Source organism: Garra rufa, chromosome 7, assembly GCF_049309525.1.
Source record: "Garra rufa chromosome 7, GarRuf1.0, whole genome shotgun sequence".
Taxonomy (NCBI): domain Eukaryota; kingdom Metazoa; phylum Chordata; class Actinopteri; order Cypriniformes; family Cyprinidae; genus Garra; species Garra rufa.
Genome location: NC_133367.1, coordinates 5,096,764 through 5,112,063, shown reverse-complemented (window position 1 = coordinate 5,112,063; position 15,300 = coordinate 5,096,764). Strand labels below are relative to the sequence as shown.

General features: G+C 39.7%; 1 protein-coding gene across 1 annotated transcript in view; it reads left to right on the top strand.

The window, feature by feature from the left end:
• The window catches only part of LOC141338679 (NACHT, LRR and PYD domains-containing protein 12-like), a 26,207-nt gene extending 14,199 nt beyond the window's left edge, over positions 1-12,008 (top strand). Inside the window, exons 7-14 of the mRNA XM_073844284.1 lie at positions 733-906; positions 1,488-1,661; positions 2,278-2,373; positions 7,349-7,426; positions 8,483-8,656; positions 10,310-10,483; positions 10,642-10,803; positions 11,379-12,008. Of these exons, the coding sequence (XP_073700385.1) occupies positions 733-906; positions 1,488-1,661; positions 2,278-2,373; positions 7,349-7,426; positions 8,483-8,656; positions 10,310-10,483; positions 10,642-10,803; positions 11,379-11,454 (1,108 nt within the window). The 3' untranslated portion in view covers positions 11,455-12,008. The remainder of the gene's footprint in view (positions 1-732; positions 907-1,487; positions 1,662-2,277; positions 2,374-7,348; positions 7,427-8,482; positions 8,657-10,309; positions 10,484-10,641; positions 10,804-11,378) is intronic.
• Positions 12,009-15,300: the final 3,292 nt, after the last annotated feature.

The window sequence follows — 15,300 nt, the reverse complement described above, 5'->3', positions numbered from 1 at the left end:
TTTGTAATTAGTTTCATTACAATATTACTGTCCTGGAATTTTAATATGTTACACTACAGTTACTTTCACCAAAATATTTACAGAAGTATGACTAGGCATTCTAAAATGCCAAAATGTAGCCTAGTTTATTGCTATTTCCAGCAAAGGGTATATGGTAGGTCTACTATACCATAACAAAATGATAAAATCATATTAAGATACTGGTATGCAGGTCTACATTAATGTTACATTATAGTTTTGGTTAAACACAGATACACAGCACAAACCGCATTAGTAAATTCAGTAATAATATTACCTAAATTGTATTAGTAATGTGTTATTGCTGCAATAGAGCAAAAAGTAATATTTTTTGTAACGCGATAGTCTAGTCTCAACACTGCTCGTAAAAAGCTTGTAACGAGTCGGCAGTGTGTCTGAGAACAAACAGACATGAACACATTTACCCCAGTGAGCAAAAAGTTGATGTGAAATGAATGCTTGAACTCATTTGGATAAATGGATCACATCTTAATTGGTAACTTGGCTTATTTGTAACATTTTTAACATTTGCATACCGTACATTTAGTAGTATATTTAAATGAACACTGTGTAGTCTTTCTCCATGCTACCTGCACCCTTATATCCATATTTATTTGCCGGCAAAAGTCTGTAAAAAGTCTGAATGACACAAAACACATTGGTTAGTTGATTGTCATACATCTGAGTCATTGTTCCTTCTCTTTCTGTCTTCAGTCTGTCTTTATGCAGTATTACAGAGAAACAGTGTCTCATCCTGACTTCAGCTTTGAAATCAAACCCATCACACCTGAAAGATCTGAACCTAAGAGGGAATGAACTAGGAGACTCTGGAGTGAAAAACCTCAGTGATCTACTGATGAACCCACAATGCAAGCTGGAGAAACTAGAGTTAGTATCATTATACTTTACAACAGTTAAAGTGTGATTAAAGATAATCCCAAGTTAAATTAGTAGCCAAATAACTGCATTTAAAGTATTTGAAACAGTGTACTGATTGTCTACATGTTGTTCTGCAGAAATATCATGAGATTTGCATCTTCTTCCATAAAAAAAATAAAAGATAGGGTAACACTTTATTTTAAGGTCCAATTCTCACTATTAACAAATCATTAACTATGCCTTTTTCCTCAATAAACTCATGGTTTGTTGTTTATTAATCGTTAGTAAGGTTGTTGTTAAGATTAGGGATGTAGAATATGATCATTCAGAATATGTCCTTTAAGCACTAATAAAACATTGAATGATAATAAATAGCATGCTAATAAGCAACTAGTCAACATTGTGAATTGGTCCCTATACTAAAGTGATACAAAATCTGTAAAGATCAAATGAACACATAATTGGTTATAATGCAAAGTTTCAGACGTCATTCAGATTAGTATGAGCTAGAACAGGAAGGAACTAAGGAAAAGTTAAATCAGACTTTTCTTTTTCCTAGTGATCATTGTCTTTTATCTTTCTGTCTTCAGTCTGTGTAGATGCAGTATTACAGAGGAGCAGTGTCTCATCCTGACTTCAGCTCTGAAATCAAACCCATCACACCTGAGAGAACTGAACCTGAGCAGGAATGAACTAGGAGACTCTGGAGTGAAAAACCTCAGTGATCTACTGATGAACCCACAATTCAAGCTGGAGAAACTACAGTTAGTATCATTATCGTGTGATTGAAGTTCATGTTTTAGTTTAAGACTGCTGGGCTCATGTCACATGATTTCTAGCACGGTACTTTTTGACATTTCTGTATCTGAAGAAAGATTGAGAAATACCATTTTTGTGTGTGTATCTGCCGAAACAGTGTAAACTTGCTGAAATCTGTGAAACAAAACAGAAGTGACAACAGACTAACTAATGACATTAGATGATTATAACAGTTAGTACTTTTAACAAAATATATATTTGGTATATTTGTATATTTAGTGATTGTAAACTACACTCTAAAATGGCTTAAAATTATTCTTTGATTTCATTGATTTGAGGATTTTCATCCATAAAAAAAGGTGAAATAAACTATTTAATTTAGTTTTTTTTTTTTTCGTTGTTTCTATAAATCAATTTAATTTTTAAAATGCATTTATTTATTGACTGAGGGCGGGTCCAGCCTTGGAATTGTAACTTGTATCCTTAAATGCTCCTCTCTCAGTTTGTTCATTCATGTTATAATACGTTTCTGGGATTTTGCTTGTATATTAGTGACTTTATAGTATTTACTCATGATGTATCAGGAATCTGATTTGTTGTCTTTTCTCTGTCTGTCTTCAGTCTGTGTAGATGCAGTATTACAGAGGAACAGTGTCTCATCCTGACTTCAGCTCTGAAATCAAACCCATCACACCTGAGAGAACTGGACCTGAGCTTGAATCAAATCAAAAACACAGGAGTGAATGACTTATGCGACGTACTGAAGGATTCACACTGTAAACTGGAGAGATTGAGGTCAGTAACATTTACATTCAAAAATGGGCTTATAAAGCCTACCCAAAAATGTCCATATTCTCGCTGTATTTAAATGCTAAACTATTATTTATGATGTAAACTAAACTTTTTACTTAACTCATGTTCCAATATAAATGTAAAACATCATCCTTCACAAAAATTTGTTTGGCATGACAGCATAGCGGATTTCTTCTCCAATGTTCGCTAATATTCACCATGCAACCCGAGTTATATCCCACAGATCAGTCGAAGATCGCGTTTATCACATCCTTGCTCACCGGACCTGCATTGAGGTGGGCTGACACCATCTGGCGCCAAGCCGTGCCAGCAACCAGCACCATCCAGAATTTCATTGCCCACTTTAAAGAGGTTTTTGGCAGTTCTGATGAAGCGATCTCTGCAGGAGAACAACTCTACCATTTGAAACAAGGGAGTATGACTACACAAGAATATGCCTTACGTTTTCGTACTTTAGCAGCTGCCAGCGGATGGAATGAGAGATCGCTGTTAACCACCTACCGACTCGGCTTGGAACCCAGACTCCGATTACAGTTAGCAGCATTGGACGACTCAATGGGTCTCGAAAAATTCATCCAGCAATCACTTCGCTGTTCTGATCGAATCCAAACATATCAAGCCAACGCTGACACCACAGCAACTGCACTCCTCTGTTCGCCTGAGTAAACCGCTCCTCCAGAACCAGAAGGTATGATCCTGGAAGCTGGGAAATTAACATCTGCTGAGCGACTGACCCGGGCTGTGCATGTACTGTGGGGCTAGTGGACACATCCGTCTCAACTGCCCCGTTCGTCCCGTCCGTTCCTTGGTGAGTGGTCTCTCTTCCGAGATAGAAAATCTGCGCCCTCTGACTACCAATGTTCAGTTGTCCTCTCTGTCATTTTCTATTGCAGTCACGGCCCTCATCGACTCAGGGTCAGCCGGCAACTTCATCTCGGGCTCCCTCTGTCGCCAGCTCCAGCTCCGAACCGAAGCTTCTTCATCCATTTACCAAATCAAACCCATAACCAGCAAAATCAACACCCGTACCAAGGTCCATCGTAAATGTGAAAACATCAATCTACAAATTGGAGTTCTCCACAAGGAGGCGATTCAGTTTCTGGTTCTGGAGGGTGCATCCATGGACATCATCCTAGGGCGCCCGTGGCTGGTGAAGCACAATCCCATCCTCTCTTGGGGCAGCGGCGAAGTCATGAAGTGGGGACCAGAGTGTACAGATACCTGTTTTCCAGAGCTTCCACGTCCTGTCAGAAGATCCTTACCTGTGTACGTCACGTCAGTCGAAAGCCCTGTCGAGAAACAGTCTGTCCAGATCCCAGAGTGTTATTCGTCCTTCCAGGATGTATTCTGCCCCAAGAGAGCTTCCCAGCTACCTCCACATCGGCCATAGGACTGTGCCATCGACCTCGTTCCGGATGCTCCAATGCCCAGGGGAAAGATCTACCCGTTATCGCTTCCGGAGACGAAGGCCATGGAGGAGTACGTTCAAGAAGCTCTGAGCCAGGGATACATCCGACCATCCACATCACCCGCAGCATCCAGCTTTTTCTTTGTGGCCAAGAAGGATGGAGGGCTGCGGCCGTGCATTGATTACCGGACTCTTAACCAAGGTACCGTCAAGTTTAGATACCCTCTTCCTCTCGTCCCTGCGGCCCTTGAGCAGCTCCGATCAGCCAGGATCTTCATGAAGCTGGACCACCGCAGCGCGTATAACCTCGTGAGAATACGTGAGGGGGACGAGTGGAAGACCGCGTTTGTGACCCCTACTGGCCACTATGAATACCTTGTTATGCCCTATGGTCTGGTCAGCGCCCCCTCCGTATTTCAGAATTTTATCCACGAGGTTCTCCGGGAGTTTCTACATCGATTCGTCATCGTCTATATTGACGATATCTTAATCTACTCCCGGAGTGAGGCCGAACATCGCCTCCACGTTGCGGAGGTCCTTCAACGTTTACGCGAGCACCAGTTATATCTTAAGGCCGAAAAGTGCTCGTTCCACCTGCAATCAGTTCAGTTCCTGGGGTATGTCATTGATCGGCAATGTGTCCGCATGGACGAGGGGAAGGTATCGGCAGTTGTCTCCTGGCCAGAACCCACCACCATAAAGGAACTCCAGAGATTTCTTGGTTTCGCAAACTTCTACCGTCGCTTCATAAATAATTACAGTATACTTACGGTTCCCCTCACCAACCTCCTCAAAGGGAAATCCCGGAATCTCCACTGGACTCCCGAAGCCGCCGCAGCCTTCCAGTCCCTCAAGACCGCATTCACCCAAGCACCACTCCTGACACATCCAGACCCTGATCATCCGTTCGTGGTCGAGGTGGACGCATCCACTACTGGCGTCGGAGCGGTCTTGTCCCAACACCATGGTACTCCTCCACGTCTACATCCATGTGCCTACTTCTCTAGAAAGCTCAACCCGGCGTAGCAAAATTATGACATCGGCAACCGGGAGTTACTGGCCATCAAGCTCGCCCTGGAGGAGTGGCGGCACTGGCTGGAGGGAGCTCAATATCCATTTCAGGTCATCACGGATCACAAAAATCTGCAATACCTCCGCGATGCAAAGAGGCTATGTCCACGTCAGGCACGCTGGGTCCTGTTCTTCTCACGGTTCAACTTTAAAATAACCTATCGCCCAGGCTCAAAGAATGTCCGTGCAGACGCCCTCTCCCGACTACACGACACCCAGGAATCCACCGAAACAGCCACGCCTATACTCCCCAAAAGCATCTTCGTCGCGCCCATCGACTGGTCTAGTCCTCCAGCTGTCGCCACTCCAACAGCCAGATCTCTGCCGGGTTGCCCTCCAGGACGTCAGTTCATTCCTCGGGACCAGCGGGTAGATCTTATCCATTCGACTCACACCTCCCTGGGCACTGGGCATCCAGGGGCCAACGCCACCATCTCGCTGCTATCAGAACGCTTCTGGTGGCCAGACATGGCAAGGGATGTGAGGCGCTATGTCCGAGGCTGCAAGGAGTGTGCCATTTCAAAGACTCCCCGACATCTACCTGCAGGAGAACTCCATCCCTTGCCTGTCCCGAACCGTCCCTGGTCACACCTAGGAGTGGACTTCATGACAGACCTGCCCCCTTCCGATGGGAACACTTGTATTCTAGTCATTGTGGATCGCTTTTCAAAGTTCTGTCAACTCCTGCCGCTGAAGGGGCTTCCCACAGCCCTGGAGACCGCGCAGCTTCTGTTTGATCGAGTGTTCAGATACTATGGGCTCCCCGAAGACATAGTATCAGATAGAGGACCCCAGTTCATTTCCAGAGTCTGGAGAGCATTCTTCCAACTCCTAGGTGTGACCGTAAGCCTCTCGTCTGGATACCACCCGCAGACGAATGGACAGACAGAGAGGAAAATCCAGGAGGTGGGACGGTTCCTTCGGACCTTTTGTCATGGTCACCAGGACTCCTGGAGCCAGTTTCTGGGCTGGGCGGAGTACGCCCAGAATTCACTGCGGCAACCCACTACAGGACTCACACCATTCCAGTGCGTGCTAGGCTACCAACCGCTGCTCTTCCCCTGGAATGGTGAACCATCACAGGTGCCCGCAGTGGATCACTGGTTCCGGGAGAGCGAGAGAATCTGGGACGAAGCGCATCACCATCTCCAAAGGGCAATGCGCAGAAACAAGATCGTCGCGGATCGAAGGAGAATCCCAGGTCCTACGTACACCCCTGGTCAAAAAGTCTGGCTCTCCACCAAAGACATCCGACTGCGCCTGCCCTCAAGGAAATTAAGTCCCAGATTCGTTGGCCCCTTTACCATCACGGAACAGGTCAACCCAGTCACTTACAAGCTCCAGCTCCCACCACAGTACCGGATTCACCCCACTTTTCACGTCTCACTCCTCAAACCCTGTCACTCTCCTGTTCTTCCCTCCACAGAACCTGGCCACGAAGAGGAACCCCCTCCCCCCTTGGATCTGGAAGAAGGCTCCATCTACGCCGTCTGGGAGATCTTGCAGTCCCGAAGTCGCGGTGGGGTCTTGGAATACCTCGTCGACTGGGAGGGATACGGGCCAGAGGAGAGGTCCTGGGTCCCCAGAGGAGACATACTGGACCCAGCCCTTCTGAAGGAATTCCACCACGCCCATCCTGACCTCCCAGCACCTCGGGGACGAGGTAGGCCACCGCAACGTCGGAGGTCTCAGCCCTCAGGAGCGGGCCCTGGGGAGGGGGGTAATGTCACGGATTGGCCAGGTTCTTCCACGTCACTCACACAAAGATCACGCTCACCAGAATACTAATCAGTCTCACCTGCACGCAATCGGCACAACACATTCAAAAGCCCACCACACACAGTCACCAGTGTCCGGGCTCGTTTATCCGAAACCGGACTCACTCAAGGACTCCAACCAAGTTCTCGAGGTATTCTGAATACTTACCTGTGGCTACTTACCTGTCTTGTGCTATATTTCCAGTCCAGTCTGTCACGTCAGCCGATCACAGCCTCCAGTGTGTGTGTGTGCCGTAAGCCAGCATCCAGTTCTTCCTGTCAACGTCCTCCCAGTATCGTTCCTGCAAAAAGGAGAGAACCGAATCTACATTCAGTCATCCTGCAACCAAACTCCAATCTACATCTGAACAGTTCACTTACCCGGTTCTGCACGCCATCATCTGCATTATTCTGCCGACTTTAAAACCTGTTACTGTTTCACTTACCTGTTTCGCCAGTCTGCTTCCTTAACAGTTTTATTATTTATGAAAATAATGTAATTTATTTTATTTTTTATTTCCTGCTCTCCTTCTTTCTGCCATTGTAGGTTAAGTGACTGTGAAATGACAGATAAAGGTTGTTCTGCTGTGACTTCAGCTCTGAAATCAAACCAATCACACCTGAGAGAAATGAGCCTGAGCAGGAATGAACTAGGAGACTCTGGAGTGAAAAACCTCAGTGATCTACTGATGAACCCACAATTCAAGCTGGAGAAACTACGGTTAGTATCATTATACTGTATAGCAGTTACAGTCAGACTAAAGTTTACTGTTTAGCTTCAAACAACTAGACCCAACTTACATTGTTTATACTGTAGCAGTGTCTTCTGGCCTTTGTAGTTGTGCACATTTAAAATTAGTTGTGTAAGTAGTAAATAATTTCAAAGTATTTGAAGCAATGTACTGATCAAGGGCGTTTACTCAGAGGAGGCAGTGTCTGCTCAAAAATTGGATGAGAAAATAATCAATATTACAAAAATAAAATGACCCAAAATTTACTAAATATGATATTAAAAGTATACAAATCTTTTGTTTTTATAAAGTAACACTGTCCAACAGTGACAGCCGCAGGTAAAGTTACAGCAGAGGTTTGCCTCCCTTTAGCCCATTGACTTTTAACAGAAACCCAATAGTATGCTGTGGGTTTTTAGTGGGGGGTAGTTAAAAATGAATGGGGGAAAGTCACATGAGAGAAGGCAATGCCTACATTGTGCTATAATTGGATGTGATCAGTTATGATTGGTTTGTGCAATAATAAATCTCGCCTCTTGTTTTTGTGTGAGCTGTCGGCCTGAATGAAGAAAATTATGGCATTAGATATCACTGCTTTGTGTCACGTCAAAATAAAACTTTAAATGGCCGGAAAACTTGATGTCTGCCCTGTTGATCTACAGAAATATAAGACTTGCATTTGCTGCTACAATATACAAAAAATATTTAAAAAAATACTTTATGATATAAAGTTGTGTTTCATAATGTAAGACAGTAACCCATCACATATGAAACTGATGATACTTTTATGAACAGAGCTCATGTCACAAACACAACACACACATCAACATAACTCCTGTGTTTACAGCAAACACACAATGAGAGAGTGAAGAAGGGCCTTATGTTCTTAAAGAGCAGACACTTTTAGACTGCAGCATGTTAGAATCAACAAATTAAGTTGCATTTTTATCCAGATCATTAATCACAATGATCTACAGCTACTGTAGCTCTTCAATAAGATGATCATCATAGATCTAATTCATTGTTCTTTCTCTGTCTGTCTTCAGTCTGTGTAGATGCAGTATTACAGAGAAACAGTGTCTCATCCTGACTTCAGCTCTGAAATCAAACCCATCACACCTGAGAGAACTGAACCTGAGCGAGAATAAACTAGGAGACTCTGGAGTGAAAAACCTCAGTGATCTACTGATGAACCCACAATTCAAGCTGGAGAAACTACAGTTAGTATCATTTAGGCTTGCCACGATAGACGGTGTTGACGGTGTTACCGGGTTTAAGACGCAACACCGGTGACATCACTTTTCCACCGTGACACCGTCCCCACATTTTTTTTAAGTATTCGTTTTTTTTATTTTTTATAAAATACTTATTTGAATTAAATGGAAAATATAATTCTAAATAATTTACTTAAGACGAGAGCATGGACTATAATTAAGAACTGAACATAGCTACAATGCGTCATATTTCATTTATCACTTGAGGAGAACGAGAGGACAGAAAGAGAATGGCAGACGATTTAGTGTCAAAACGCAATGCAAAAGCATCTGTTTGGCAATATTTTGAGTGTAGTTGAGGGTATCAGGTATACGGCGTATACCCACTTCTTTATCAGGCGGCTTTGCGTAGCCACTGCTAATCCCCTCTGATGCGCATCATTCAGTAGTCTCCTCCATTAGCCAAAATCATGTAAATATTCGTTTAAAAACACCCCAAAAAAACACAGTCAGGACCGTGGCACCGGCTTGCTTTGAAATATATTTGATGTGCCTGGCTGTGCCGCTCCATCTCCCGCACCCCAGTAATTTACATAATACATAATAACGAAAATAATACCTAACAAATAAAAAGAAGCCGTTTTTTTAGGATCAGAAATTTCTTCAAACAGTGAACCCCTGTAAACGTATCAGTCCAGGGATCCAGTAACCAAATGCGTTCAAATAAGTTCAAAACGTCTCTTATAAAAAACCCAACAGATTTCATCAGAGATTGCCAAGAGTCACGTCTAGGGGTTTGGTGGAATTTATAAATTAAGCGTATACCCACTTCTCCGGGCACCACTACACCAAATGCAAAAAGGAACCTGAAAACATTAATGAGGCAATCTGCAAACTTTGTCGTCCATTTAAACAATAGCCGCCGAATGGCGAATTCCCGCAAAACTGAAAGTGAAAGTATAATACGCACGCATTTATTTTGGTGCGTTCACACCGCCCCAAACATCAGCGTCAGTTGAGGCAAGATTACATGTATTTAAAAGCAGAAAAAAAGGGAAACCCCCACCCCCCACGGTGATACCGGTATTACCAGTGTTGTCACGTGTCGATTAACCGTTAGGAAAATTTCCTCATCGTCACAACCCTAGTATCATTATATTGTACAGCAGTTACAGTCAGATTAAAGTTTACCGTTTAGATTAAGACAACAGATGCAAGTCACATCAATTCATAGTGCTGCATCTTGTTTTTTCCATCTGAAGAGAGATTCAGCAATACTATGAGGTAAATGGTTTGTATGTCTATTAGTAGAAAGAGACTAAACTTGCTGAAATACGAAAAATCTTGATTTGAAAAAAGACAGCAGTGAAAGAATAAAAACAAGTGTAATACACGACTGTAGATGACTCTCACTTTGTTATATTTATACTAGACTAATGGTACTTTTCCTTAAATCTTTGATTCAAAATGTGTATTTAGAGATGCACTCTAAAATAACTTAAAATTATCCTATATATTAATCTACATTAATAAAATGCATCTGTTGAGTGAGGACAAATACAGACTTGTTTTTTTCCCTCATATCCACAAATACTCCTGTCTTGGTTTGTTTCATATCATTAAGTTTCAGTTTATTGCTCTTTCTCTTTCTGTCTTCAGTCTGCGGGATTGCAGTATTACAGAGAAACAGTGTCTCATCCTGACTTCAGCTCTGATATCAAACCCATCACACCTGAGACAACTGAACCTGAGTCAGAATAAAATAACAAACACAGGAGTGAATGGCATATGTGACGTACTGAAGGATTCACACTGTAAACTGGAGAGATTGAGGTCAGTAACATTCACATACAAGAATCAAAATGCTTAAACTACTTTAACAGATGAAACTAAAACACTTTATACTCAGTATCTCATGATGAGTCTGAGTGTAAATTCTAAACATTAATGATTTGTTGGTGATCTCTCTTCTTCTCTTTGTCTCTTTCTAGTCTTTATAATTGTGGCATTACAGATGTTTCTTCTTTAACTCAGTCTTTGACAAACACAAAAGCACTACAGTTTCTAAAAGAGCTTAATCTAAGAAACAATATGATTGGAGACTCAAAGCAGCGGCTCATTGATGTGCTGCGAGACTCAAACTGTGAACTGAGGTGAGTAAACTTCACTTTGTGATATTAAAGACATCTTCAATTACCTCTGATATAATATTTGTGAAAAGAGTTGATTAAATTCAGTCATCAAGCTTTATTGCGCCAAAAGGTTGGTGTCAGAATTAAATGTAGAGTTGATAAAAATGTTTAACACAATACCTGCATTATTAATTACATCAGTAATAGTGAATCATTTTAGATTTGGCCGGATTGGAGTTTTTACTTTGTGACTGTGTTTGCAGACTGTGTTTTGACTTTGACAAGCAACACGTCACATTACTTCACACTTACTTTATTTTCACTTATTTACTGAGACCAATACAAATGTTGAAACTAGAGAGAAAACGGCTTTAACTAGTGGAACATTTCACTGAAAGTGTTTTGTTTGTTTGTTTTAAGGCAAAATCACACTTTTATTTGTTCCTTGTTGTTTATTATGTATGGTGTACATCCATTAGCATGTTCAATGGATTTAAAACACAATATTGTTTTAGAAATACCTATGCAAGATCATGCAAATGTAACTTTTTAACTGATTATTGTTTTCTCTTTCTCTCTTCTGTTCCACATTACAGTGTAGATGGAGATCCATTGACAAGAGTCCCTGAGCGACTTCAATCACCAAAAGATGATAAATGCTGTATGTCATAGTTTGAAATCATGATGAGAGGAGCAGGAAACATCAGGTGAGGATCCTCAGAAGGGCTTCAATACTGTGTCTATGAGGAGAAAGAAATCAATGTTATAGTGCAAATGTGTAAAGTCTCAGTCTTTTCAATAAAGTAATGCAGCTTATGTTTTAGAAACAAGTGGTATTGCATAATTAATGTTGCTTTAGCGTTCAAGCAAATTGTTTTGTTTTATTTAAAGGTGAAACAGAGGGGGAAGAAGCTCAGATGAGTCTGTCTGACTCTTCAGTTTAAAGGCTACAAATGTAATCATAATGTGATTGTCAAGTGCAGCACTTAAATGTGTCAAAAGCAAGTCTATAATGAGAAATGTCCATATTACTTTGAACATTTACTTGATCTCTCTTATATTTTATACACATTGCTATTCAATTTAATTTGAGAATAAGTTAGTTATGTGTCTGCATTGAACTGACTGACAGCTTCAGTGATTATAAATGTTGTGCTCTTTACTTGCTGTCTGTGTGATAAATATTTGTGATTGGAATAAAAATGACAGAAGTTTCTTTTTTATTAGACTGTGCCTTTTCCTACATACATTATTTTTTAATGTTATAATAGCGCTGCTGGTTATTGTGGTAGTTTATTATATTTTAAGATTTAAAATTAAGTGATAAAATCTTTTACTCCCTATACAAGTATAAAAAGCAAAAATGATCTAAAATCAAAATGTCTTTATTAGGGTTTGGAATTCAGTGGCATCTCTTCACAAAGGAAGACTGTCATTGAATTCCAAAACCTAATAAAGACATTTTGCTTTTAGATAATTGGTGTCTAGTTATGCTGCTTAATTCAGATTACAAATTATTAGCATCTCTATATGTCAACAGATTAAAACCATGTTTGGAAGAAATTATATCTGTCACCCAAATGAGATTTATGAAAGGAAGATATATGTATTTAGATATATTTGACTGTTGTTAGACCTTTTAAACAATTCAGAACTAGTGAACGACGAAGTTCTTATTTTGTTTTAAGATTCTCAGAAGGTGTTTGATATCGTTGAGCATGATTTCATGTTTCAATCATTTTGGTTTTGGCCCAGACTTTTCAAATATAATGCACACATTTTACAATAATTTATCAAATAATCTTCTCTGTCATTTTAAATTTTCATAAGCTTTGGATGTGTGAAAATTAGTCTACAAGCTATTTTCCCCCCATTCATGTGTTATTTGGAATAATCATCATATATTGTTCAAAAATAGGACTATTTGTTTTGATTGACTGTTTTAACATCTTTTTTCTCGGATTATCTCTTTCTTTTTGTTAGCTCTGGTCAGATATAAATAAATATGCAATTCCTAACGAAGTAAGAACTTCACTTTAAAATAATTCATGGATGATCTGTAGTAGTAGAATGAAGAACTTTTCCTTCTAAATGTTGTAGCAAAGCGTTTAATTTCTGCACAGTATGTACACATACACACACGCCTCTCTCTCTCTGTGTGTTTTAAAGAGTGATCTAAATGATCTGAAGGGATTACCATACTATTTGCTAACAGTACATGGCAATATATTTGTAGCGAGAGAAGGACTCTCTGTCTGAGATGAGTCTCTCAGAGAAACAGAGGTAAGTCTAAGTCTGTTTTATGGATTGATTTTAAACTGCAAGTTTAAGGTTTGTCTTGAAAAGAATACAACTTTTTCAGCAATGAGTGTTTTCTCTTAGAATTGCCATGTCAAATGATGTGCAAAACAATGTTTTTGGATTGTCCCTGGTTAAAAACGGTTTGAAATCACTGTAAACATTTTCCTGTAAATTTTACAGTAAAATACTAGCTGCAGGGTTGTCAGCTACTTACTGTAATTCTTACAGCAGCATTGCTGTAATTTAATTTACCGCATTAACCTGGATTTCCTGATTACAGAAAATCATTGTATTTTTTACAATGCTGTGTTTTTCTGTTTCTGTTTTTTAATCTAAACTGCTTTAATTTGTGTATTCTATACATTTTGCCATTTTAAACCGAATTTGGCGCGTTTATCATCATACCGTTGGTATGACGTCATCACTCACGTGCGCTTTAGTGGAGTTTTCTGAGGCAATCAGTTCACGATATTTATTGTAAAATGCACTTTATTTCTTTGATGGACCAGATGGACAAATCATAATCTCTGATAAAGATAGTTGTCAATATATTTTATATTTGTGGTAGGGCTATTTTTTCTGTATAATTTGAGAAATGGAGCACTTTAATAGGCTTTCATCATATATTCTGACTCAAACAATCAGTTTCTACCGGCAAACACTCAGAATAAAGTGAGATGATCTGCTGTTGATCCTGAATGGTTTGTTTAATGAGTGTTTATAGTCTGAGGCTCATCAATATTAATAGAGCTGCTGAAAATCCTCTGTTTCATGATAATAGCTCCTGTTTTCACCTCATCTATGGTGCTGATCTCCTGCTAACTGTCAGTTAAAGTTTATTTCATTCTTATCATCAGACCTAAACTATCCAGTCACTATTATGATATCTACAAGACAGAATTTATTTCATTAGCCTGTGTTAAACTATGTTTAATAGGCTATAAAACACAAAACTAAATAATAATAATACTAACAATAACACTAATAATAATAACTTTTCTAAAGAAAAGTTCAAAATGTTCTGGTTCTAAAGCTGATTTTTTTTTTTCATCCTTACTGGTGTTTTTATAACAAATATAAGATATACTGTTTTTCCACTTTGCAACCGGCTGCTTCTTCATTTTTATTCTCTTGAAAAGCTTTTTCTAGTCAGTCATTAAAGAGAGGTATCCGTCTCATTCATTTTCACCTCTAGTTTTTATTTTTGCTTTAAGTACTAAAGTTTTATTGCCCATATTTATTTTCTGCTGATTCGTCTTGCAGTTGCATCACGAATGAATTAATTCAAATATTTATTTATATCTAAAATATGTTAAATATTTGGGGCTTTTTCATATTGAAATGTTTTTATAAATATAGTTCGTTGTCCGACTGTTTACATCACTAACTGTTTTACCATAATTTGGTTTGTTATGTAGTTATATATAACGTTTTGCCGTTTTAATCAGAATTTGGCGCGTTTTTGATCATCCACCGTTGGTTTCGCCTCGTGGTGATGATGTCATCATCATTCGCGCGCTTCAGCTGGAGTTTTCTGAGGTGAGCAGTTCACTCTTTCACGGTTTGTTTGAGCAACACTTTTACAGGGTTGTTTCTAAATTAATTTGATCAAGTCCGGTGCTATTTGTGTGTCTGCTAACACTTATGTTCGATGGTTTTTACCATTTGATTGTTTCCAAAATGGGAAGAGCTAACTAGCTGTTGAATGAAGTAATAAAAAAAAACGAACTATATTTAGATGCATATGGACAAATCACAATATTTAAAAAGATGGGTTTCTACCAGCAAACACTCAGAATAAAGTATGATGATCTGCTGCTGATCCTGAATGGCTTGTTCAATGAGTGTTTATATTCTGAGGCTCATCAATATTAATAGAGCTGCTAAAAATCCTGGTTATTTCATGTCAATTGATGCCCTTTTCACCTCATTCATTGTGCTGATGAAATAATATCCGTAAATTGTCACATTAAGCTCATTTTATTGGTGTTATGACACGATCAGCTATTGTGACATTACAATATAACACTTCAGTTTACTTTAGTAGATAGATAAATGGTTATAGAGATAAACATAAATTCTCGAAAGGTGTGAATTTGTGAAAAAACATAAACATAGTAACTGGTTTATTTTTAATTTTGGCAGATCTGCTCCACCTTCTCTGAAGTTCTCCCAACGGTTCATCAACAAATGCTGGAATATTCCCTTCAGTCTACA